The sequence below is a fragment of the Ovis aries genome, chromosome 5, assembly GCF_016772045.2.
Source record: "Ovis aries strain OAR_USU_Benz2616 breed Rambouillet chromosome 5, ARS-UI_Ramb_v3.0, whole genome shotgun sequence".
Taxonomy (NCBI): domain Eukaryota; kingdom Metazoa; phylum Chordata; class Mammalia; order Artiodactyla; family Bovidae; genus Ovis; species Ovis aries.
In genome coordinates this window covers 2741296-2766297 of record NC_056058.1, presented here as the reverse complement: position 1 = coordinate 2766297, position 25002 = coordinate 2741296, and the positions used below count along the sequence as shown (strand labels likewise).

The 25002-nt window shown below is 60.2% G+C and overlaps 3 protein-coding genes across 53 annotated transcripts; 2 read left to right on the top strand and 1 right to left on the bottom strand.

The window, feature by feature from the left end:
* Window positions 1-490: 490 nt before the first annotated feature.
* On the bottom strand, window positions 491-4322 carry MRPL55 (mitochondrial ribosomal protein L55). 7 transcript variants are annotated; one of them, XM_027969324.2, is made up of 4 exons: window positions 4181-4322; window positions 3393-3482; window positions 1178-1382; window positions 491-763 (listed from the first exon to the last, which is right to left on the bottom strand). In XM_027969324.2, exons 2-4 carry the CDS (start codon window positions 3458-3460, stop codon window positions 614-616), a joined length of 423 nt encoding a protein of 140 aa, XP_027825125.1. In that variant the 5' UTR covers window positions 3461-3482; window positions 4181-4322; the 3' UTR covers window positions 491-613. The 7 variants fall into 7 exon arrangements, with proteins under 7 accessions (XP_027825125.1, XP_012033032.1, XP_004008444.1 ...); XM_012177642.4 differs by having other exon boundaries at window positions 3393-3479; XM_004008395.4 differs by having other exon boundaries at window positions 4187-4322.
* Window positions 4068-13749, top strand: GUK1 (guanylate kinase 1). 44 transcript variants are annotated; one of them, XM_042249527.2, is made up of 12 exons: window positions 4481-4577; window positions 5637-5696; window positions 6977-7080; window positions 10351-10381; window positions 10489-10553; window positions 10948-11061; window positions 11306-11347; window positions 11453-11549; window positions 12746-12880; window positions 12952-13036; window positions 13219-13304; window positions 13437-13749. In XM_042249527.2, exons 3-12 carry the CDS (start codon window positions 6998-7000, stop codon window positions 13470-13472), a joined length of 774 nt encoding a protein of 257 aa, XP_042105461.1. In that variant the 5' UTR covers window positions 4481-4577; window positions 5637-5696; window positions 6977-6997; the 3' UTR covers window positions 13473-13749. The 44 variants fall into 44 exon arrangements, with proteins under 44 accessions (XP_042105462.1, XP_042105477.1, XP_042105465.1 ...); XM_042249528.1 differs by lacking the exons at window positions 4481-4577; window positions 5637-5696 and adding an exon at window positions 4068-4256; XM_042249529.2 differs by lacking the exon at window positions 5637-5696 and having other exon boundaries at window positions 10492-10553.
* Window positions 13750-14707: 958 nt separating this feature from the next.
* GJC2 (gap junction protein gamma 2) lies at window positions 14708-24062 on the top strand. 2 transcript variants are annotated; one of them, XM_027969303.2, is made up of 2 exons: window positions 14708-14798; window positions 21735-24062. In XM_027969303.2, the coding sequence occupies exon 2, from the start codon at window positions 21779-21781 to the stop codon at window positions 23066-23068; it is 1290 nt and encodes a 429-aa protein (XP_027825104.1). In that variant the 5' UTR covers window positions 14708-14798; window positions 21735-21778; the 3' UTR covers window positions 23069-24062. The 2 variants fall into 2 exon arrangements, with proteins under 2 accessions (XP_027825104.1, XP_027825105.1); XM_027969304.3 differs by lacking the exon at window positions 14708-14798 and adding an exon at window positions 20506-20608.
* Window positions 24063-25002: the final 940 nt, after the last annotated feature.

The following is a 25002-nucleotide window of genomic DNA, read 5'->3' as shown; positions in this document are numbered from 1 at the left end:
CGCCCCAGAGGCACAGTTCCCATTGCGTGCCGTGTTCCCGGGGCTGTGCTGGAGGAGGGGTAGGCACCAGAGAGACAACGACTGAAGGTTTCTAACTATAGCTGCTGTCTATTAGGTAGCCGGCTGCCCGGGAGACAGGAGGGCGGCCAAGGTCAGGTTGTGCCTGCCACGCTTGGCCTCCGCCCTCGGGGGTCCAGCTGTGTCTAGTTCCCGAGGAAGCAGGCAAGCACACCGCATTGCATTCATTCCCCAGACAGCGCAGAGAATGCCTCAGTCACCCCCAAGGTGTTGGCAGTCACTGCTGACGGGTCAGCATACGAAACTGAGCTAGTTGGTGGGCAAGTGCAGTTCTGTTTACCATCACAGACCAGATTAGACTCAGTGATAACAATTCTAGTGAGTGGAGGAGTGCCACTCCACTAGCCAACTCCTGAATTGAATCCGTAGGGTGAAAAAATGTTTTCTGAGGGATTTACAACGAAGTGTCGAGTGTTATTTGAATGTCCTTTGTATTGATCTTTTCACAAGATACAGCTTCGTCAACTCATGATTTAGACACATACCCCTCCCTGCTTCACAGCATTCCCTAGGACACAGCAGCTTCCAGGCACCATCACTTTTTGCTCCAAAACTGCTTGTACTGCTCCACATCAAAGTCGTCACCGAGCTCTGGCTCCTCCTCCTTCTCTTTGAGCTGGCCCTCTCGTTTTCGGAATCGTGCACGTCTCTCCTCTGGGGACAAGGAGTCCAGATCCAGAGGCATCTGTGGGGAGGAAGGGGTGTGTACATGGCTCAGGTGGAGGGCAGGATGTGCTCCAGGGTCCCCACTCCACCTTGTTATCATCCACCACATAGTTTAGGTTTTATGTGTTCTGTGGGTTTTCTCTCGCTTCAAAATTTTCATTAAAAAAAACAAAACAAAACAAAACTTTTCTGCTTGTTTTCATTTCACTTGCCATTTTTTCAACCATACAGCTCATTGCTTTCTTATCTTGGTCTGTGGAGTGCACTCCAGGTCACTTTCTTCCCTCTCCTCAACCAAAAATTCTGACCCATGACTCACTCCCCTCCCAGTCCAGCGACGGTGGGTTCTAAGCCACGAGCTCCTGGAGGAGTAGTTTCTACAGGCTTGGTCCTCCAGGACCTGATCCTAGGGAGTGTCGGGAAGGAAGCTTACTTTGAGCATCCGACGCGGTTCTGGATAGCGGATGTGGATGGTGGAACCATCCTGCTTGACCAGGAGGATAGGGTAGAGGCGTGCGTAGGTCTGCCGGTGCACTCGAGTGAGCGAGGCTCTGTTGCAGTCAGCCCGCCAAGAGGATGTATACAGGTGGCGGCAGCTCCCAGGGGCAGCCCTCGTCATCCCACGCTGCCAGAGCAGGCTGCAGACACACGTGTGCTAGTCAGTGGCTGGAGCCAGGGCCAGAGAGGCCACACAGCCCAGCTCCTGTGGGGGCACACAGCAACGTGCACCAGGGCAGGATGTGGTCAGAGCAGCTCCACTCCACATCCAGAACCCTGGTGGGCCTCTGGTGAGGCCTGACCCCATGGCTAGGGTGCTGGACTATAGCACTAAATGGGAAGCTGACTTACAGGGGACTGCAAACCTGGTATTGTGAACTGTCCATTTGAGTCCACCCTGTCCCCATTCACACGTTAAGCCCTAACCCCAGTGAGATGGTGTCAGGAGGTGGGACCTTTGGATGGTGATTAGGGTTAGATGATGGTGGGGTCCCCACAGGATGATTGGTGCCCTTATAAGAAGAGACCAGAGAGCTAACTCTCTCCATATGAGGACACCACTACAAGGCAGTCATCTCTGAACCGGGTTCCTGGTTCACCAGAACCCTGCTGGCACCCTAATCTCAGAGTTCCAGTTTTCGTAAGCTGCCTGTCTGTGGTGTTCTGCTACATTAGCCCAAGCCGACTGAGACACCCAGTCCACTTGGCTTCTGAGTGTGAGGGGCACACAGTTCTTTTGCACACAGCAGAGTGCATGCTCTCAGGTGACAGAATAGGGCCTATTCACACCCCACTCAACCCAGCTACGTGAGGCCGTTTGTCTCATCCACTTAGGACCTGGATTTCCATGTCCTAACCTTGCCCTGTGACACCCGTGCCCACACACAGAGTCCCTTTCATCCTGCTTTCATACAAACTTGAATTCCGAACCGCAGACTGTGCCTCAATCCATCTGTTTCCTGATATTCCCATCAATTCAGTAGCTACCACCAGACTTTCAGGACTTCTCTCCACAAAGCAGCCACAGGCCTTGCACAGCCACAGTATGGTAGCCTCTGCTTTGATTGTGGTTCCCGCCACCCCACTGCAATTTCCAGCTGACACCTCAGACTGATGGCCCATTTCTTCCACTAGTATGATGGCCTGGGGTGAGAGAACTGCATCTTACTTGCTATGAAGTCCCAGACCCTCCCTAGCTGAGGGCTCAGTAAATTCTGGCAAAATCCTCCAGAAGTGCAAGATGGGAGAAAGAAGTGGGTGAACTCCAGCACCAAAGGAACCCAGTGGGTCGGGCAGGGCCTGTACCTAAGCAACACCACGGAGCTCAGGGCACAGCCACTCCAGACAATCTGGGGTTGGTGATTCAGGAGGCTCCTGGAAGGGGCAGGAACCAACCCTTGAGTGGAAAGAGTGAATGCTTTCCCACCAGAACAGTAGCTGCAGTTTCAACATGAACCTTTTCCAGCACAAGGGCCCTCCTGGAAATGTTGCAACCAAGTCCCTTCCCCATCTTCATACTAACCCACAGCTCAGGTGCTACATCCCTCTTCCTAGGTTCCACAGAAACAATTTAAAACCTGAATTCATTCTCTCCTCCATCAGCACTCACTTGGGGAGATTTGCAGATGGGGAGGCAGTTCTGATGGGAAGAGCAGGAAGGCCATGGTCTTCTCCAGGGATGGCCTGCAGGCTCTGAATAGGACAGTGGCCACCACTACATCAGTTTGGTGCCAGGTACTCACAAGTCACTTCCATTCCTCCTTCAACACTGTTAAGGCGTCCATACAAATGTGGTGGTGGTGATTTAGTCATTAAGTCATGTCCAACTCTTGCCACCCCAGGGACTATAGCTGGTCAGACTCCTCTGTCCATGGGATTTCCCAGGCAAGAATACTGCACTGGGTTGCCATCTCCTTCTCCAGGGGATCTTCCCAACCCAGCAATCAAACCTGGGTCTCCTGCACTGCGGGCAGATTCTTTACTGACTGAGCCATCAGGGACATCCCCACACACATGTACTTGTATGTATTTCTCCAGATAAAACACGCTGGCTCTGGAGGCTTTACTAAGCCTGCAAAGCCTAAGGCTGTTGAGTCTCTTCCGGTGGCCCCATTACAGGAGTCCCAAAGGGCCTGGAAGTCCATGCTTACCGAAGCAGGCTGCCCTTGGCTGCCATTCCTCCTGAGAGCCCCTGCAGCACCTGAAGGCCTAGGGTCATTCACTGGCTCAGTGTGCAACTGCTAGGCAAGGAAATAAAAGATCTTTTTAAAAGACAGGACTTTCCACCTAATCGGTTCTCAACAAATCCCAGGCAGGGAACCAAGCCACCTTGGACAGACTTTACCAGGTCAGTGCAAGTGTTGCCCAAACGATCTATGAGGCTTTCGGCCCTCACCTGGCATTAGAATTATCTGGGGAACGTCTCTGATCTGCAGGTGCCTCAGTTCTACCCCCAAACACTTTGATTCAGTAAACTGTCTGCAGCAGGGCCTGGGCCCATTCTGGCGGGTTACTGGGTCAGACAAGTCACTCTGAGGATGGAATGCAACGTAAACGGTGACGACTAGCTCATACCTGTTTTCCAAGGTCATTTCATTCTCACAAAATCCAGCGAGGTAAGGATTACCAAGGAAGCCGCGGCTTCCTAAGCCCTGACTCCCAGGGAAGCTGAGGTTTCCGCGGTGATAAACCAGTTGCTTCAAATGTCGAATACCTGATGTCTCAAACATTAAGACCCCAGGAAAAGAGCCCTCCCTGTCCAGATTGCCTGCAGGCCTCCTTCCGCTTTCGGAGATGACTCAACAGGAAACCGCAATGCTATAAACCTCCCAAGTGATACCCTCAAGGGCGGCTAGCGGCAGGGCCCGGACCCTCCCTTGAAGGAAGCCCTCCAAGGCCGCGCGACCCGGCGCCTTTCCGGCACCAACTTGCCACCCACCCTCACCGGCTCCGGAGCGACCTCGAGGACGAGCGGCTCGGCCGCCACAGGCCAGCGGGTACTGGACTGGCCAGAAGTGAGTACACAGCCAAGGGAAACTCAGTTTTCGCTCCTCGTGTGGCTTCGCCCCGACGTCATCCGCGGGCGCAGGGTGTCGCGGCGCTGACGTACGGCCTTCCCAGGCGCGGCGAGGCCGGCGCAGCTCTGACTCGCTTGCCCGCTGGCTCAGGCGGGCCTGGCGCGGCGGTGACGTACGCCTCTGAGGGGCGGAGAGAGGCCGGCGCGGCGCGACGCTGTGACGTATGTGCGCCCGGGCGGCGGCGACGGCGGCCCTTCATGCTGCGGCGCCCGCTGGCCGGGCTGGCAGCGGCCGCCCTTGGCCGGGCCCTGTTGGACGGTGAGTGGCGGCCCCTCACAGCGGGACGGAGTTCTGGGCGCGCGCAGACCACGGGAGGGTCCAGGCCCGTGTGTCACGGTCTGAATGCGCGGCAGAGAGGCGGGACCGGCGCTTCTCGCGTGCGAGGCGCCACCGGAGCCCGTGCTGAGCGCGGGTGTCGTGGGTCTCCTTCAGGGACTCGTGGGGTTGTGCTCGTGAATTCTGTCATTTCGGCAGCCACCGAAACTGCCCTCGGCGACCCTCAGTGGTTCCCAGAGCTCTTTCAGGATAAGCAAAGCGGAGGGAGACAAGAATGGGGTAGTCTTTTCATGGAGTTAAATTCAGGGAGGCTTCCCTTCACTTTGAAGTTTTATCCAGGGTGTCTGTGTTAGAATTGCCTTTGGTAGTTATTTTTACTTGGACAGTTTAAAAACTGGTTCCCCTGTATCAGTCCTCAAAATACAAGAGGGAATTATTCTGACATTGGATGCTCCAAACAGTTTGTAAAACCCCTGCAGTCTGAGGACTTCATGCTGGACGCTTTGTGGACCCTGAAGGATGCGGAGGGGCAAAGAGGGAAAGCAGCTTGACACCCTTCTCCAAGGAGGGCCACAGAACAAAGCCAAAAACGCTAGGAGATCAGGGTTTTGAAGGCCCTTAGGTTGCCCCTGGTAGGGCAGAGTCACCAAAGTCCTGATTAGCTCACCTGGCCTGTAGAAATATGTAGTCTACACCGCGCTTAAGGGAAATCCTCCCAGTAGTCCAGCTCTGGCGCTATGTTTGGTTCCCACCGCAGATTGCAAACCCAGGGCAGGGTCCTGGGGGTGCACAGCTGACTGCTCCAAGGACTCCCAGACAGGAGGGTCCCTGGGACTGCCGCAGTTTCTTGGCCAGCCCCACAACCTAGCACTGTTGGACACTGCAGATTTGGGCACTTCCATACAGGAGCAGGTTGTTGGTGGCAGGCCTTTCTGACATGACATGGGCATGGAAGCTGGGGTTCAGCTTCCCTGGGGACAAGACACCGCAAGTCTTAGGTTCCTGGAGCTGCTTATCTGCTTTTTTTAAACATTCTTTTAGAAACAGTGAAGGGGAATAAGCCTCCTTTGCCCAGGTGCTCGTTTGAGGAGGAGCAGTGAGGTATGCCGCCTCGCTTGTTTTGACTGCCTTTCAAAGGGGTGGGTGGAGAAGGCAATGGCACCCCACTCCAGTACTCTTGCCTGGAAAAATCCCATGGATGGAGGAGCCTGGTGGGCTGCAGTCCATGGGGTCGCTAAGAGTCGGACACGACTGAGTGACTTCACTTTCACTTTTTACTTTCATGCATTGGAGAAGGAAATGGTAGCCCACTGCAGTGTTCTTGCCTGGAGAATCCCAGGGACGGGGGAGCCTGATGGGCTGCCGTCTCTGGGATCGCACAGAGTCGGACACGACTGAAGCGACTTAGCAGCAGCAGCAGCAGCATAGGGGTAAAGGAGGTGGAAGCTGAGGCGATGGCTGGCCATTGTGAGATGGGGCCAACCAGGACAGGAGGAGGAAGCCCAGGTGTGCTTTTCATGGCTTTCACTCATGCGTGAGTCCCATGCGAGTGCCCCTTGGTGGCGTGCCTGCCCAAGTGTGGACTTTTCTGTCATTTGCCTCTCACACCATGACTTGTGAAGTGTGTTAGTCACTCAGTCATGTGCAACTCTTTGTGACCCCACGGACTGTAGTTCAGCAGGCTCCTCTGTCCATAGAATTCTTCAGGCAAGAATACTGGAGGGGGTTGCCATTTCCTCCTCCAGGGGCTCTTCCCCACCCAGGGATTGAACTTGGGTCTCCTGCATTGCAGGCAGATTCTTAATTGTCTGAGCCACCAGGGAAGCCCATACGACTTGTGAGGGACCCAGGAAAACCTTTACCACTAAGAGGAATGTGGGGGGGAGAGGTGTGGCTTCCTGTCTTATCATTAACAAGTTGAATTTCCTGCCACATGAATGCTCACTCTGTTCTCCTCTTGTAAGGATTCCACACACTTGCCTGCACACACCAGGCCAGCTTGTAATCTGAGTTGGTGCCACACCTGTGACAGGTGTAGTTTGCCTGGGCTTTCCTTTAGATTCTGAGAACACGTTGACCCAGCCTTTGTCTGGAACTGGGAAGATCAGAAGTTTCTTTTAGTAAGTAGATTCTGGGAGTTCTAAAATTGTACATTGTACACCAAGGGCACACCCTTGGTGTGCCCAGCCGTGGATTCCTCTAGGTCCCTCTGTGATCCTGTGTGTGCTGGGCCTTGATTCTCCCTGGTCCCTGGCTGATCCTTTCTTCCCCTTCTGTGAGAGTGAACCCACTCCACCCAGAAAGGGTCAGGCTTCCTCCTGCTCCATGGTTTGTATGTCCTGGACCCCTTTCCCGCTCACGCTCCCTCTACCTTCCCTTAGGGCTAGAACTGAGGCTCTCACATGAGACTGAATCTCGACTCTTCTCGATGGAAAGAGACCCAGATGCAGCTGTGTAGCGCCATGACAGGCCTAAGTCCTCCGCGGTGTGTGCTTCTTGCCACAGTATGGCTTCTTGCTTCTTCCCTGAGAGGGCCCAGCTTCCTCCATGCAAGGCATGGCCCCACCCTACTGTGAGAAGAAGTAAGAAGGAAACTGCTGGCTCTCCCACTTCAAATCAGGTTCTTGAAGGTGAAGTGTTTTTTGAAGGTCGCTGGGCCAGGGCATGTCCCACACATGGAGCGCCTGAGGCCACGGCCAGAGTAGTTCTTCCGTCCCACACAGCCTGTTTGGGGGATGGGGCGTGGCCAGCCGTCCTGACCCAGATGAGCACAGGTCTAGAGTGCTGGTGGGGTTTGACTCTCCCTTCTCTGTGTCCCCAGAGGGCTGTGCCTTGACTGAGGCTCTCCGACGGGAGAGAGGTGGTGGCCGTGCCTCGCCCTTGGGACAGGATGGGAAATCGGGTGGAAGCAGAAGGGAGAGCAAACCTCCCAGGGCTGCCTGAGAAGCTCCTTGCGAAAAGAGCATTCCAGAACACACAGGCTTGTACCGGCAATTCCTACAGAAATTCCTCACCCTTACTGGTGTCCTTGTGAAAATTTCCAGTATCTTGCCAGGAAGCTGGAGTTTGGAATTGTGAAATAGTCAAGGAGCAGAGGCTACAGAACATTCCTGACTGCCAGTCAGTTCTACCAGGAGATGGGGCCAGAATCAGTCTCGGGGTCTGGGGCGCTTGGTCCCTGGGACCGAGAGGCCTTGAGCTCGGCCCCCCACTGAGTGTGTCCTGTCGAAGCAGGCTTTCGGGAGCACTCTGGTCACCGTAGTCACTGGGTGGGGCCCAGCACTCAGCAGTTCTGCAGGGCTCGGCCACTCTGATGGGGTCTGTGTGGTTCGAAGCTTTGTGGTGAAAGGAGACAATCCTCAGGGAGGGACCCCACACGAGGAAAGACTACAGAGAAGCACAGATGAGCTTGGCCGGCTAGGTCCCACTCACCTTGAGGCAGTGGTGCTGGGTGGGCGCCCAACCCCCTGTGCCCCATAGTGTAGCCCTTGAAGAAGAGCAACATGAGTGAGAGCTCTGAGCAGGCCTGGGGCCTGGGCTTGAGGGGCAGGTGGGGACTCGGGAGGACACCCTGTGAGGGATAGCCGGCAGGGCGCAGTGATGGTTTGGACCCACGCAGGCAGTGAGTGTCGCAGCCATCAGCCAGTCCCCCCGGTGTGTGTATGTGCCTGCTGCTCCCTGCCCCTGGTGGTTGGGCTGGGGGGTGGGAGGTCTCAGCGGGATGCAGGGGCTGTGTCCCTGCCCCCAGAGTTCCCACATGGGATATAAAGCCAGATGGAAGCCAGGGTTACCAGGTGAGACGACGAGTAAGACTTGTGCACAGCGTGGCCCATGAGGGTTTAGGCGCTGGGACTTCATGTATAGTCGTTGGTCCTGATTGAAGACATGTCTTCCCTGTGTAGTTCTCCAGTGTTCAGATGTTAGAGCCTGTGAGCACCACGTCTAGCCATGGCCGCATGCATAGGAAGCAGAGCAGGAACTGCCAGGGGAGCGTGTTAGGGTGCCTGGGGCTAGCCTGGAGCTCAGAGCAGGAAGGCACAGCCTCTGGGTGTTGCTGGCAGGTGTGCAGTTGCAGGCTGTGGGATGTGAGGGTGGGGGACCTGCCCAAATTGGGGAAAGGAGCAGAGTGTTCCCGAGGGGGATCTTCATAGGCAGGCGCGATGGGTCCTCCGCTCCCCGGAGGTGGATGCCCCAAGTTGGGTCCAGAAGGTGCCAGCTGCACCCGCCGAGTGGAGCATTTGCTTTCTGGGGAGGGAGGCTTTCTGGCCCGCCTCTTGTGAGAACTGGCGTGTGTCCACTGTGGTGTCACCCCTGCCCTAGGGAAACTCACATTCCTGTGGTGCCAGCGTGCTGCTGGGGCCTGGGAAGACCTAGGATGCTGAGCGGCCACAGCTGCCCCTGCTTGTGAGGTTGGGAGGGACATGTATGCAGTGGTGACTTGGCACAACCCAGGGGCCAGCCAGTGGGTGACAGACCCCAGCCTCCATACTCGCTTTCCAGGGCCGCTCTAGAAGCAGCAACCTTGCTCAGGGACCTAGTGACCCCCAGTATCTCCTCTGCCCTCCGATATCCCTCCCCCATAACTCGCCTAGCACCCTGGTCACTCAGCATCTAGAGAGTCAGGACAGACCCAGGGGGGTGGGCTGGGCTGCCCACAGGACATTCGTTCTGCAAAGGAAGGGGCTTTATGAAGGGCAGTGTGAGGCAGAAGTGAGACCTTCCCTTGCACCAGTCCTTAGGGTAGCAAGGGTGCTGTGCTCTCCTGGGCAGGCAACAGCGGTGGGCTTGGAGTCAGACACACAAGTGTGTGGGCATTTGTACGGTGGCACTGTGTCTGGGTGGGAAAATCAGGACCCCAGAAAGGAGTTGTGAGTCAATGGGACTTGCTATTTTAAAACAGTGCACTATTGGGCTTCCCTGGTGGCTCAGATGGTAAAGAGGCTGCCTGCAATGCGAGAGGCCTGCGTTCAATCCCTGGGTCAGGAAGCTCCCCTGGAAAAGGAAATGGCAACCCGCTCCAGTATTCTTGCCTGGAAAACCCCTTGGATGGAGGAGCCTGGTGGGCTGTAGGCCATGGGGTTGCAGAGTCGAACACAACCGAGCAACTTCACTCTCACTATTCTAATAGGAAACTTGGACGAGACAAAGGAGCTAAGAACTGGTCACTCAGAAGTGACAGAGCATTGATGAGCTCCTCTGGAGCCATTTCTTCTATCTCTTTTCAGCAGGTGGTCATGTCTGAGTCCCAAGTCCTCCTTCCGGGCGTTTGCATGCAGCCTGATGGTCCCAGAATAGCTATGCTTTAGCCAGATTACCCAGGTTGGCCTACATTGCAGATTAGGAAGGCAGTGCCCACCAGGGGCCCTGCTGGAGAGCTGCCCACGAAGAGTGGCCTGTTCCTCCCGGCCCTCACTGCTGGCCACCGCTGCTTCCTGGGCACCTGCACACAGAGCGCTGCAGGGGCAGGCCAGCTCATACACGCGCGTCTGAGCTCTGCCTCCCTCTGGGGCAGTGCATAGCCTCCCAGCCCCTTAGCTTAGTGCCAGCCTTGATTCCTGTCTTCTGAGGCTCCCAGTGCACATACCTTCCTCAGCTCGTCCTGTCACGTGGCTGGGGAGGCAGGTGCTCTTCTCTCGGGTGAGGAGCAGCGTTTCCCTCTGCTGAGCAGGTGGTGCCGGCTGCACTGGGAGGGATTTAGTGCTCAGACAGTGGGGAGCAGGCAAGGATTACCACTCTCTCATCTCTTCCAGTGCAGCCCCAAGCTGAGCACAGAGGCTACTCAGAAGGTAGGTCCATATGCGGGGTGCAGGGTGGTCCAGTGGGGATAGAGCAGGCTAAGCTGACCCCTCCAGACCTCTTCCAGTCTTCCTGCCCTCGGTGTTCTCACCTGTGGCAGGCACCCGTGTTACGAGCTGGGACGGTGATGCCCCGCTCTCCTGCTGGCTTCATGAGACCCAGGTATCACAGAGGGGAGTCAGGGACCCTGGGATTAGCCCCTTGCTTTTCAGTGGAAGTTCCCAGAACAGACCTTGGGTTCCACTGACCTTGACCAAGGACACCTCCGAAGTGTGGTGCCAGGAGACACAGGAATTGGGACCTGGGTGTGCCCCTCCCAGGAGCCAAAGTCCAGGCTCCTTGAGAGGTAGGCTAGTAGTGGGCAGCTGGGGAGGCCACACATGTTACCACCCACTGGGAGGCATAGGCAGGGTGTAAGCTTGGCTCTGAGCGATTGTACCTCGGCTCTGCCTCACTGCTGGGGTGAGTTCGCTTGGGCGCTGCAGCCGCCGCCATATGCCATGCAGCAGGGAGCAGGGCCCTGCTGAGACTCGCCTCTCCCCGCGCCTCCCCACAGGGATGTCAGGACCAAGGCCCGTTGTCCTGAGCGGACCCTCGGGGGCTGGGAAGAGCACCCTACTGAAGAAACTCCTGCAGGAGCATGGCAGCATCTTTGGCTTCAGCGTGTCCCGTGAGGCCCCGGGGAGGTGGGGAGGGTCCAAGAGGGACTGGGGACAGAGACCCTTGCTAACGGGCCCCGGAGCACCGCACCCGCTGCCACACACGGGGGCAGAAGCCCCCCGCACTGCCGACCCTAGCCTGTAGCCTCCCTTCCACACCTCTGGATGGGCGGAGCCAGGCCGCGGGGCAGGCCCTGGGGACGGGATATGTGAGGTTCCGGGTGTCCCAAGGCCGTCGCTGTTACTTACTCCTAGACACGACAAGGGACCCGAGGCCAGGAGAGGAGAACGGCAAAGGTGAGCTTGGCCAGCTGGCCCTGTGCTCCGGCACAAGACGCAGGCAGCCCGACACGCGTCAGGGGTGCCTGAGGCCCGCCTCCCGTCCCCGCCTTCTCCTTGCAGACTACTACTTCGTGACCAGGGAGGTGATGCAGCGCGACATTGCTGCCGGAGACTTCATCGAGCACGCCGAGTTCTCAGGGAACTTGTACGGGACCAGGTGGGCGGTGCTTTGGGCCTTCCCTTCCTCTCATTCCCCCAGAGACCAGGAGTGGGGGACCCAGGCAGGGGGTGTCTGTAGGCCCCGGGGGTCTCCCCTTGGCTGGGCCCCAGGTTGGGGTGTCCTCTCTGCCGGGTGTCTGGGCACTTGAGGCCAAGGACTCAGCCCTCTAGAGGTCACGACGGAGCTTAAGTCAGAAATCTCCGGGCTGCCCGCTCTGGGCCCAGCCCCACTTGTGTCTCCCTGGCCAGGCTGCTGTGAGAAGCGGGCCAGACGAGGAGCTGGTGTGCAGGGAGGACTCGGGGGACCTGGGTCTTAGGGCTCTGCAGGCCTCATGTGGCGCCTCCCCTCCAGTCAGTAGGGTAGCCTGGGAAGGGTCCCTGGCAAAACAGCAGCTGCCCCCCAACCCCAGCGCTACCAACCAACCAGAGCAGGGTCTCTGCTGGCTCCTCCCATCTGGCTCACAAGGCCCAGGAGCAGTGTCCTGACTCAGGCAGGCAGGCCCAGGCCTGCCTCTGTGCACAGCCGGTCCCTGAGCCGCCTGGCTGGGCGAGGCAGGCACCGCCAGGACGCATGGTCCTCTGCCCCGGGTGCAGATGGGCAGAGCGGTGGGCCACTGAGGGGCGGTCCCCACAGCGGGCGAGGAGCACATAGTACTCGGTGACCCCCGGGTGGGGGGCCAAGGCCTGCAGAGGGCAGCCAGGAGGTGGGAGAGCCCAGCGGCGTGTCCTGTAGGGCAGTAGGGGCCAGCGCATCCCCATGCAGGGCCCCTGCGTGCAGGACACGGGAGGGGGGTTGCCATCACCAGCCTGGGGACGTGAGCCAGAAGGTAGTGCAGATGCTGCTGGAGGCGTGATGGGCAGTGGTGTGGGGCCTGGGGGGAGGTGCCAGGAGAGGGAGAGGCTCTGGGCGGGGGTCTGAAGGTTGCTGCTCCCTACCAGACACACTCCCTCACACACAGTCCCTGCCACCACCCCCGGACCAGCAGAGGGCCCCCTCGTGCAAGCGTTGCTCAGGGAGTGCTTCCAGAACGAGGGAGCAGATGCCAGTTAGAGTAGGCCCTTGTGGGCACCCCCAGACAGACCCAGAGTGGAGGAGGGGATGAGGCCCCACTGAGGCTCTCTGAAGCCGCGGCGGCTGCTAGGACCCGGGGCGCCCATGGCTGAGCGGCTCCCCTCCCCTCTCTCCCCAGCAAGGCCGCTGTGCGGGCCGTGCAGGCCATGAACCGCATCTGCGTGCTGGACGTGGACCTGCAGGGCGTGCGCAACATCAAGAAGACGGACCTGCGGCCCATCTACATCTTCGTGCAGCCGCCCTCACTGGATGTCCTGGTGGGGGCCGAGCCGGGGCGTGGGGGGCAGCCCTGCGTGCTCGGGCCTGCTGACCCCGTGCTCTGTCTCAGGAGCAGCGGCTGCGGCAGCGGAACACGGAGACGGAGGAGAGCCTGGCCAAGCGCCTGGCAGCCGCCCGGGCCGACATGGAGAGCAGTGAGTGAGGGCGCCATCCCGCCGCCTCCCCTGGGCCCTCCCCTCACCCCGCAGGAGGCCAGTCCCCAGCCAAGGGGCGCAGGAGGGCTGGAGCCATCACCCAACCCCGTGGTCCCTGCGAAGGGTCCGCAGACCCCCGGCTCTGTTCCCGGAGCTTCCGCTGACCCTGCCCCCACCCTCAGGCAAGGAGCCCGGCCTGTTTGACCTGATCATCGTCAACGACAGTCTGGACAAGGCCTACTGGGCCCTGAAGGAGGCGCTCTCCGAGGTGGGCTGGGGTGGAGGTGGGGCCTCAGGCATCTGTGTGGCAAACGGGTACAGCAGGCTGGGACAGGTGATATGGTGGCCCCAGGCCCTGGGCGAGATCTTCCTTTCCTCAGCCTCTCTCTCTCTCTGGCAGGAAATAAAGAAGGCTCAAGCCACTGGTCAGTCCTGAGGAGGCCCGCCAGCTGTGTCCTCGCAGGTGGGGCCTAGAGCCTGGCGCCCACGCCGATGGGCCAGTCTCCTGGCAGTGGCTCTGCTCACCTCAGCTAGGACCCAGAGAGCGGGGTGCTGTCCATCTTCCCTCACCCCCCACCGTGGTTGGAGGACCTTGTCTCTTACCCCCATTCCCCATGTCCGTTTCTAGGCTTCCTCCCCACCATGCCCTGTCAGCCCCTTACCCGTGGAAGCCAGGCCAACATCCAAATAAAGAGCTGCTGGGTTAGAGTGTCCTTGAGCCCTTGGATCATGGCCCTGGGTGGGTGGGTCCACAGCATACCATTCCAGAGCCACCCCGTCCCCACTCTGGACAGCCCCGCTCTGACTGGCCACCCCCAGAGGGCAGCAGCCTCCTTACCCCTGTTGCTCCGGGCTGCCAGCCCCCAGAGAGGCTGCTCCTGAGCTGCCACACACTCCTTGCCCAGGACTGCCCCGAGGTGGGTACAGGACCTCATCTCCCGCTGTCTCTCTGCAAGGCTGGGGTCAGAAGGTCCTGGAGCTCATCCTTCTCAAACCACTCCTCCTCCCGGTCCCTGACCTGGGCTGAGTGGCAGAGGGACAGACGCTGCAGACCTGGAGCGGGACGGAGCCTGCAGAGGAGACCCCTGCCTCTGGGGCCTTGTGCGTGGGCCCCTGGGGATCTGGCTGGCCCTGGAGAGGCCCACCCGGGGAAGATGCCTGGGGGCCTCTGCTGGGATTCCTGGCTTTAGAGTCTCAGAAGATGCCTTCAGAAGCCGCCCGGCTCGTCAGGGCAGCTGAGTTGTATCAGTACTAGACACGGGGCGCTCGCCTGCGCCCTGGTCCACTCCCAGGCCACGTTCTGCCGTGGAACCCAGACAGATGGTAGATGCAAGCTGAGAGGAGGCAGGGAGCCCACGCAGGAACAGAAAGGCTGGGCTTCGTCTCAGAACCCCAATAGACAGTGAGGGCAGGCGAGAGCTGGGCCTGGATGCTGGGTGGCAGGCAGAGGGGTGCTACACAGCCTTCACCTTGAAGGCCAGCAAGACGGGACTGGGCTGCCGCCTGACCTGCTGTGTAGCCTGGGAGAGGCTGCTTCCCTCTCTGGGACCCATCCAGACCCAGGGACAATCAGGGATTCAGACCCGGGGCCACGGGGGAAACAATGGAGCCCTTGAAGGCCCTCCCCCCACATTGTGCTTGGCGGTGAGAGGTGGCTCTGGGTCGGGCCCTGGACTTAGCTGGGTGCACACTCAGGAGGGCCGTGTCCAGCTGGCCAGCAGGTGGGAAGGCTCAGAAGGACTTGTTTCCTGGCCTGGAAAAGGTAAGATGTCACCAGGAGACCATGGGTGGGGTGCCCTTTAGGGCTGAGCGGCACATTCTTCACTCTGGGTCTGTGGTCCCAGGGGCCTAGGCACAACTCTGGAAACAGCCAGCCCCAAGAGATGACAGGTTCTGGGCCTGACTGTCCCTCCATTCTGGGGGTCTTGTCCATCTCAGGCCCTCTGCCCTCAAAAGAGCCAGATGGGTGACACCTCTGGTGCAGTGTGACTTGAGGGCAGGAGGAGGTAGAGGCAATCTGCCCCCATCCCTCTGGAGGCTGCTAGGCTAGCTGATGAGGAAGGAGGGGAGGGGTGGCCCCTAGCAGCTGGGACCCCTCAGGCCGTGTGGGGCTGGCCAGCCCCCGCCAGCTCGGCAGCTGCGGTGTGTCCAGAGGACGGGGCCTTGGGCTCTTCAGTCCTGGGTGGAGGCTGGGGAGCCCCACCTCCTCCACATGGGCAGACAGACTGGTTGGAACACCTGCCTGCTGTCCACCTTGCTCCTGGACTGGCCTTTATGTAGCCGTGGGCATCTTCCTAAACCCCCACTTGTGGGCACCTGCCTCAGATCTGGTTCCTGGAGGTGAGCAGAGAACAGAGCAGACTCCTGTCCTCCAGGAGCAGGCCCTGCTGCGCCACAGATGTGAGTGAGTCGTCTGGGTTGGGGTGTGTGCAGGGCGGCTGGGCAGGCGTCCTGACGAGGGGTTGCATGGCTGAGGGACACAGCTGGTCCTGTGGTGCACTTGGCCTTCGGGGGAGCAGGCATTAGGGCAGGACGGGGGTATGCAGGGCAGGAAAAGTGACAGTGCCGCAGACCGAGAAAGAGGGCAGAGTGTGGGGCACCTTGGCTTTACTGTGGCATTTTGGGGCAGCTCCAGGGTAGGCGGCTAGGAGGGGTGGACAGTGGGGCACCCCATGGGGTCTGAGGGGTGTAGCCTCCCGCCCCTGTTCCTCTTGACACCTTCCTCTGCCCGAGCCCGCCGTTCTGCGTCCCGGGCTCCCCTGAGGCAGGAGCAGTCCCGGCCGCTCCACTGTGACTCACTCCCCAGGCTTGGCCCCACCACGCCCTCCACCCCTGCAGGAAGCCCCTCACTTCCCAGGTTCAAGCTAGGATGGAACAGGCGGCCCTGGTTCCTCAGCAGACCCAGTGCTGTGGCAGAGCTCCATTGCTTCCGAGCACGCAGTGGGGAAGCCTCACTTCCCAGAGGAAGGCCACTGGGGGGGTCGGGTGGGGGGTGGGGTGGTACAAGGCAGAAGGCGGCGTGAATGCGCGTGTGTGTGAAAGTGAGTGAGGATGAAGGATGTGTGTGCAGATGCATGTGTAAGTGTGTATCCGTGTGTGAGAGGAGGGACTACAGAGCTGGTCAGCTCTGGATTGGGCAGGAGCAGGTCAGGTAATCATCCCTCAGGACCCATGAGGGTATGGGCTTTGTTTGGAGAGCCCTGGGCTTCCTGGGACCCCACCTTGGGGTCCCTGCAGGAAGGGAAATGGGGGTAGGCAGCTGGGAGGGGAACCTGGTCACTAACTGGTGTCTACACAGTGTGAGAGGCTGTGGTGTACCCTGGAGTTGCTGGGGGCAGGTGAAGGTGGCAGAGGAGCCCCAGGCCTGGGTTCTGGGCACCTGAGGTGGGGGAGGTATACACCTCTCACTGGCTGGGGGTCCAGATAGGACATGACTGGGGCATCTAGGACAGGCCTGGGAGTGGGCAGGGATGTGGAGGACCACCTGCAGAAGCCTCACAAAGCTGACAAGGGGAGATCTGAGCATCTAAGGCCCGGCTGTGGGGAGAGCAGCCTTGGGGGCTTGGCGCCAGTGGAAGCAGGGAGAAATTCCTCTGGGCATGCAGTGTTAGGACCCGAGCAGCGGGAGGTGTTGCAGCCTCACTCAGAACTGTCCCCAGCAGGGTACTTGGGTGGGTGTGTGGGCACGCAGCAGGAGGGAGACCCTAGCTTGGAGGCCTGCAGAAGTGGGGTTTCTGGAACAGGCCCTGGTCCTTTATAAAGACCGCAGTCTCCTGGGGTTGAGTCTACCTTGGGCTTCTTGAAGGTGCTCATATGTCAAGGAGGGACCACCCAGGGTCCGCTGCACCCAGGAGTCCTCAGGAAGGGGAAGAGTCTCCCTGCGGTGCTGAGATTCCCAGGGAAGGGTTCCATCAGTCCTCTTGGTGAGCTGAGCACTCTGGAGTGGGGAGCAGGCCAGCAGCCCCACCGCAGGCAGAGGAAGCCCGCCCACAGCGCGAGGGGGCACGTGGAGGAAGCTAGGCCGGGGTGGGAAGGAAGTGGCTGGGCAGGCCCGGCCTCACTGTACTGCAGGAGGCGGCCCTGGGCACCTCTGGGTCCCAGTCTCCGACCAGCCCCTCAGGGCCTCCATTCATATCCAGGGGTGGAAGGAGCTTGAAGGGGAGAGTGCCCAGCTGCCTACCTCTGCAGAAGCCACTCTCTTGGTGCCAGAACCAGGGGTAGAGGGCCCAGCTCACCCCAGCACAGGTCATCCTGATGCCCCTGGAGCCCAGAGTGTGTGCCTCCCACCCTCCTCCCAATAGGGCGCCTGCTCAGGCAGCTCTGGGTGAAGATGACCCCAGCCCCTTTCACAGGGAGCCCTAGCACGCGCCCTGCTCACTGGCCAGTACCCCCTCCCTCCCCAGCTCACCCACCCTCCGCTGAGCACTCCCAGACCTGCCCCTTCCCAAGCCTTGACCCCAGGTGCGCCTGGCCCTCTGTCCTGGGTGGCCCCCACCCACACTTGCTGTAACATGTAGCTCTGGGGGGATTCCCTCTGAACAGATGCCAAGATCCCTCCCAACAAATGCCAAGAACTTGTTCCCTGAGGGGCTAGCACCCCCTCATACACCTTCTCCTGCTGGCCCAGCCAGGGCTAAGCCCCCACGGGCTGCCTCCTCCCGTTAGCACCAGACATCTGTGGGCCTGGCCTTTGCCTCCCTCTTCTCCAGCCCTGTGTTGGGGTCCTTGTACCCCACAGCCCCAGGACTGGTCACTAGTGAAAGTCCCCGCTCTGTACATGAAGCCTCCAGACACAGAGAAATACGTTCCAGATGGGAAAAGATAGGGAGAAGGAGCTTGTAGTGATGGGGTAGGAAGCCACTTTAAATACGGGTTCCTATTTGACACCACCTGTGCTTTACAGAGAAACTGGAGAGACCAGGGAGAGTTCTCACTTGCCCCCAAGCCCAGTCCCCCCATGGAATGCTTGTCACAATCGGTGCACCAACCCCGATACGTTGCCAGTGACCAAAGGCGCCTCCCTTTGCACCTGTGATCTTTTGCTCTCCTGAGAGCCCCTGAGGGGTGGCTGTCCCCATGTCTCCTTGGCCCCTCTTGTGGTGACTTCCTCAGATTTCCTTAGTTTCTGGTGCCCTTGGAATTTTGCAGGTCAGGTAGTTTGTAAAAGCCCCTCCTGGAACTTGTTTCAATATATCTCATGACTGCCTGTGGCGAGGGTTTGGGAAGAAGGCCTCGGGGGCAGCAAGCTCTGTGGTCTCAGTGCGGCTTCTCACTTTGGGCGGGGATCTCTGTCACAGCCTGCTGTCTGTCAGGCACCCTCCTTTCCTCCGTGCTGTGCTCTCTGGAGGAACACCCTCCTGGAGGTCACAGAGGCGGCATGAATATTTAGAGTCCCATTCTCCCCCATTTAGTTAGTTATTGTATCATTTGTATCACTGGGAACTCATATTTTTTACCTTGGGCTATAATCTGTAAACCAGTCTATAATAGTACTTTGCTTTATTGGCTGAACTGATCTGGTTTCAGACACTGGGATCTACTTCCCTCAGCTCCCACGTTGTGTCCCTTTGACTAGCCTCCATTAGTGAGAGTGTGTGTGTGTGTGTATGTGTGTGTGTGTGTGTGAGCACTTCCTTCCTCTGACACCAAGAGATGCTTCAGGCTCGTTTCCTGCGGCTGCCCTGCAACCAGCTGTTTCTCCACTAGCCCAGTTTCCTTTATTGGAGAGTGGGACCAAGGTGTGTTCATCGCTGTGGGGTGTTTTTCCATATAGGCCTGACAGGCACGGTGTATATGCAAGTGCCTCTTGTCCATACTGAGCTGAAGGTGAGTTCAGACCCACAGAGCCAATGCTAAGCCATGACCACGTGGAACATTCCAGCCCTCTCCTCTCATTTGTCTGTAACCCCCACACAGCGAGAACCTGGGCCTGCTCCCCATCCGCCCGTGGTTCAGTCCAAGTGCGCAGGAGCACAGAGCGCCTGGCAGGGTGCTGGGCTGGCCTCGCCCGCAGTCGAGTGGAGGGACTGGGCGAGGGGCGGGGCTGTGGGCGGGGCCAGGATGGGTACTAGCAGAAGCCTGAGGCCGGAGCGGGGGTTGGGGGGGCGGCGCGGGGGGCGGGCGGCGGGTTTCCGCGTTGCGGGAGCGAAAGGGGGTTGCTGGTGAGCTGGGGCCAGGTACGCTTAGCATTTTACTCCAAAGTTGGGAGGAGCTGCAGGAGCACAGGTCGATGGGCTCCTGAAGGTGCCGAGCGGAGGCGAGGTAGGCCCAAGGGGCTGCCGGGCGTCTCCTGATGAAGCAGACGGAGTGCGGGGCAGAGAGCTGTCCAATATAAGCCCACCTGGGATGGAAGCCAATTTGGAGGGAAGTTTTGGGGTCCGGTCTTCTGGGAGTTGCTGGGCCTACTGGCGTCCATGAGCCTATGTGGAGGTGGCAGCTGGCACTGGAAGCCTAGATTTGGGGGACCCAGTGCATGGCACTTCAGACGGTGCCCAGAGCTGGTCAGCGTCAGCCCCTGACCGCAGAACCCCGCTGTGAGTGCGTGTGTGACAGAGGCCCTGCACACGTGCACACAGGCAGGGGCCCCTGCACCTACAGAGCCAGAGCCTCTGCCGCACACCCAGAGCGTGCCTGAGCCTCCGACTGGCCCTGGGGAAGGTGGGAGGCTTCCTCCGCATGACTCGTCTCTGGGGAGGCTGCAATGGCACCTGGGTCAGCCCCCCAGGGCAAAGTGCCATCCTTCACACCCCAGGGCAGGGTCCACCCAGTGCCATGCTAGAGCTGGTCTCGAACAACCCCCCTGCCACCCAGTGCGTGTCTCCTGGCGCTGCCCATGGGCCCTGTGGGAGCATTGACACCACAGGAATCGGTGAACACTGCACCACGGCTCTCCCACCAGAGCCAGGTGTTAAATGCCACACACGGGGGTTGGGATTGTCCTGGCACTATCACCTTCCCTCCTGTTTCCCCACTGGCATCCATCTTGGACGGGAGAAGAGTCGGGACTGCTCTGCCATCCCTTTTCTGGGTTCCTGCACGGTGGGGCTGTGGGCCCCAGCCTCCTGTGATGTGGGACTGTCAAGGTCAGGGATGGGGACAGGTCCTGAAAGAGGGCTGAGTTTCAAGCTGAGGAAGAACGTCCAGCTGAGTTCAAGACCTCCGTGGGGGTCATTCCTTCTTGAGGCAAAGGTATATCAAACGTGGCCTGGAGGGCTGGGCATGTGCCAGTCTGGGTACCTGTGAACATGTGCCCGTACACAAGTGCGTTGCACAGATGACTGTGTCTATACGTATGTGTGCACTTGTATACTTGTGTTTGCATGTGTGTGGCTCTGAGAGGGGCGTTGCACACAGATGTAAGGAAATAGGGTCACTTCCCCAGGAATCCCGGCTGCCCCCTCTTCCTGCCCCCACCCCTTGCTACGGGAGGACCCAGCTCAATAAAGAGGCCGGGAGACCTGTTCGCCCCTGCTGTTCCATCCCACACCTGCCCACTCTGCTTCCCAGGCCTGTTCGAGAAAGAGGGGACCAAAAGCATCAGGGGTCTTCAGCCCCCAAACTGCACAGGAGCAGGTACTGGTGCGAAGGAAGGAGGGTGGGTGTTAGGAGGCTTCAGCCCCCTCCCCAGAGGCACGGGGGTACAGGAGTGTGCGCTTCTGCCCACTGAGCCCCTTCTAGGCACAGGCCCCCTCAGAGGTAGCTGATCCAAGGGGAGCACTGGCCCAGGGCCTGGCCGGGGGCCACAGGGCTGTCGGAGTGTCTCAGGTGCCCGCGTGCAGCTGTGCGTGTGCTTCATGGTGTTTGAGGGCCTTGCTGCACATGGCGCCACCCCGAACAGACACCTGGGCTTACCTCCGCCCTCAGCCAGGCTGTGCAGAGGACACGGGAGTGCTGCAATAAGAGGGAGTCGCAGCCTGGAGGGTGGGCACCAGCCCCTGGCGTAGCTGAACCGGTGGGGGTGAGGGGAGCATGGCCGTGATCCTGAGTGAACATCCTCTTTAGGCTGTGGAGGGAGCTGGGAGGGGGCACTGTTGGGAGATCTGGAACCGAGGGGGCTGGAGGCTGACAGAGCCACTGGGTCTGGAGGTGGATGGGATCGGGGTGCGATGGGGAAGCAGTAGGTCGCCGGAGGCTGAGGGAGGGCCACTGGGACTCGGGGCCTGGGGAACTGTGGGCTGATGGAGACTGGAGCAGCTGCGGAGTGAAGGCCAGGCCGACGGGGGCTCAGCCCCTGGCACACTGGAAGCAGGACTCCAGCAACTGGGGTGCTGCAAGGTGGGAGCAGGCACCGGAGGTGAGGCTGCTCTGCTTTCTGGCTGCCCCTATAGAGGCAGCTCACCCGATGGACTCCCTGTTGCTCTCAGGGCCTGGGGTGGGGTCCCCACAGGCTGCAGGATGAGCATGTCTTGCTCAGGGCCCTGCTTTCCTGCAGGGTGGGGGAGGGCAGGAGGGACCAGCTTGTTCCAGGCCACAGACACCTGGGGCCAGGTCTTGGGGCAGCCGAGGCATGTGCTCAGCAAGGTGGCCCAGCGTCTGTCCTTGTAGGCTCTGGCCTCCGGCTGCAGAGGCCCCTCCCTGTATCCATCCTAGGGCAGGGTCAGGACTTGGGCTGAGTGGTACTCCTGGAGGGGCTCTGGTGCCACTGTCCATCCCCCCCACCCCACCCCATCAGCCCTTGCCCCGTTTGTCCTTGCCCAAGGTTGAGCTCCTGCTGGTGACCTGCAGGCCCTATCCCCCGCCCCTATGACCAACATGAGCTGGAGTTTCCTGACGCGGCTGCTGGAAGAGATCCACAACCACTCCACGTTTGTGGGCAAGGTGTGGCTCACGGTGCTGGTGGTCTTCCGCATCGTGCTCACCGCCGTGGGCGGCGAGTCCATCTACTCCGATGAGCAGACCAAGTTCACGTGCAACACGCGGCAGCCAGGCTGCGACAACGTCTGCTACGACGCCTTCGCACCCCTGTCCCACGTGCGCTTCTGGGTCTTCCAGATTGTGGTCATCTCCACGCCCTCCGTCATGTACCTGGGCTACGCTGTGCACCGCCTGGCCCGCGCCTCCCAGGATGAGCGCCGCCGCGCCTCTCGCCGCCGCCCCGGCCGCCGCGCGCCCCGCGCTCCCCTGCCGTTGCCCCCACCGCCCCACCCGGGCTGGCCCGAGCCTGCCGACCTCGGCGAGGAGGAACCCATGCTGGGCCTGGGTGAAGAGGACGAAGACCCGGGAGTGGCCGAGGGCCTGGGTGAAGATGACGAGGCTGAGGACACGGGGGCGGCCAAGGGCGCAGGAGGGGACACAAAGGTGGCTGGGGTCCCGGGTCCCGCAGGGCAGCATGACGGGCGGCGGCGCATCCAGCGCGAGGGCCTGATGCGCGTGTACGTCGCCCAGCTGGTGGCGCGGGCCGCCTTCGAGGTGGCCTTCCTGGTGGGCCAGTACCTTCTGTATGGTTTCGAGGTGCGGCCCTTCTTCGCGTGCAGCCGCCAGCCCTGTCCCCACGTGGTTGACTGCTTCGTGTCACGGCCCACCGAGAAGACGGTCTTCCTGCTGGTCATGTACGTGGTCAGCTGCCTCTGTCTGCTGCTCAACCTCTGTGAGATGGCGCACCTGGGCCTCGGCAGCGCGCAGGACGCTGTGCGCGGCCGCCGCCCACTGCCCACCTCCCCCGGCCCCATGCCCCGGCCGCCTCCCTGCGCTCTGCCCGCTGCACCTTCAGGCCTGGCCTGCCCGCCTGACTATAGCCTGGTGGTTCGCACAGCTGAGCGTGCACGCGCCCAGGACCAGGACCTGGCCAGCCTGGCGCTGCAGGCGCTGCAGGACCGGCGGGCACTCGGGGACCTTGACAGTCCACCTGGCCCGGGCCTCCCAGCGAATGCCCGGGGACCCCCGAAGGCTGGCGCCCCTGCGTCGGGGTCTGGCAGTGCCACGTCAGGGGGCACTGTGGGGGGCCAGGGTCGGCAGGGGATCAAACCCAGGGTGGGCTCAGAGAAAGGCAGCGGGAGCAGCAGCAGGGAGGGTAAGACCACCGTGTGGATCTGAGGCCTCGCCTCGGCTGCTCTGCATCTTCCCTCCTCCCCAGGGCAGAGGCAGGGGGCTCTGGGGGAAGTCTAGGGGCTGGACACCCGCTAAGGCACAGAGCGCAACCTGCCCTCCTCTTCCTCAGCTGGCTGCTCGCCCCCTCCGGAGGGGATACAGGGCACCAACCTTCTCTGCATCACCACCCCTCCCTGCCTGAGCCCTGTCTTCCTTCAGGGTAGGGTGGGCAGCCTGGGAACCAAGAAGGGTCCCCATCTCTGACCCATAAGCCCTGATGGGGGATAGGACTGTGGCTGGAGCACTGCCCCCCCTCCCAGAGCCACCCAGCTGGCCCCCTCAGGACAAGGGGGTCCTCCAGGCAGGAGCTCTACCCATCCTGCCCTGCTTCACTGCAGAAGCCCGAGTGTGGCTGCCCAGGGGTGCCTGGCCTGGGCGTTGAGCGGTTTTGTGCGTATCCCCACTCCCTGCCTAGCAAATGGGGTTCCTTTCCTAGCACCCACCCTCTTCTAGTCCATGTTCTGGTTCTTGCAGAGCTAGAGGCAGTGCCAGGTCTTCCCGACGCAGAAGGAAAAACAGTGAGCCCAGTGGTGGGAAGCTGCACCCAGTGCTGGTCGGCACCACTTCATGCCTCGCCGCCCCCAGGTCCCAAGTGTGAGCTGCCTCGAGTGCAGCTGGGACTGCGCCCTGCTTCCTGTTTCCGCCCAGACAGGTCTGGGGCTAAGGCCTTGTGTGGGCTGGGTGGATGAGACCATGCCCTCTCCAGCTCTGTGCTGGCCTGGCATGGCCCCTTCCTTGGGCACATACTTGAAATTCCGAAAAGACACTGGCCTCCCTTGCCACTCAGACCAACAGGGTGGTGGTCAGGGGCTATGACTTTGGCCATGCTGAGGGAAGGGACTCTGAAGCTCCTGCCATAGCCTCTTCCCTCCAGCCCCCTCTCCAACTCAGACACAGCCTCCAAACAAAGGGAGTGAAATAAAACTAACTTTTGTTTACAGCCCCATGTGTGTGTGTGCTTGTATGCATGTGGGGTGTGGTGTGTGCTCGTGTCTGAGAACACACACATGCCTGTGTGTACGTGTCCACCACTGGCCTCTGGGGACACATGGCTCAACTCTAGGATGACTGGGAGAGGAAGCCACTCTTCAGGGACCATCCAGGGAGCAAGGCCCAGGCTGAGCCCCTGCAACCCTCTGGAACTCTCGGGTGCCACTCTGTGCCAGGCAACAGGCTTGGCCCAGAGGAGAGGGATGCGGCTGGAGGAGAACAAAGAACAGCCGGGCGTGCGTGCTTAGAGCCCCAGGTGGTAGTGCAGAGACAGAGGGGCGGTCCTCTCTCTGGCCCTGGCATTATCCAGATGCTGGCCAAAGCCTGCAGCGGCAGCTTTCGTGGAGAGCAAAGGTGAGCACAGTGGGGAAAACAGCTGCTGCCAGCAAGGAGCCACCTTGGTCTAGACTTCAGTGACCCCTTTTGACTCTCAGTCTCCCTCCAGCCCACGGCAGACCCTGAGAGGTCCTCTCAGACTGCAGGCGCTCTCTGGGGTCCCAGGGCCAATCTCCAAGCCCACATGAACCCCAACCTAGCTTGCCTCTGGTCAGATGCCAAATGCAGGCTGAGTCTCTTTCCCTTGTGGGGTCTGACTGGCTGGTCCGAGGTGCCAAGTGAGCCTTGGCCCCAGGTAAGCCCCACCCCCACGAAGCCCCAGATGTCAGTGCTGGAAGCAGAGCCTCAGAGGGCAAGTGAATCCAGAGCCAGAGCAGGGATTCACCATTTTCCTCCCTGAGGGAGGAAAGACTAAGGACCTGGCAGCCCTGGCAGAGTTGGGGGCTGTCACACAGTTGTCGCAAGCAAGACGGGGTCTCTGTGGTGAGGAACATGCCATCCAGCCACGTCTGGCTCCTGTCAGTGCGACTGGAGGCAGCGAGCAGCAGAGCTGG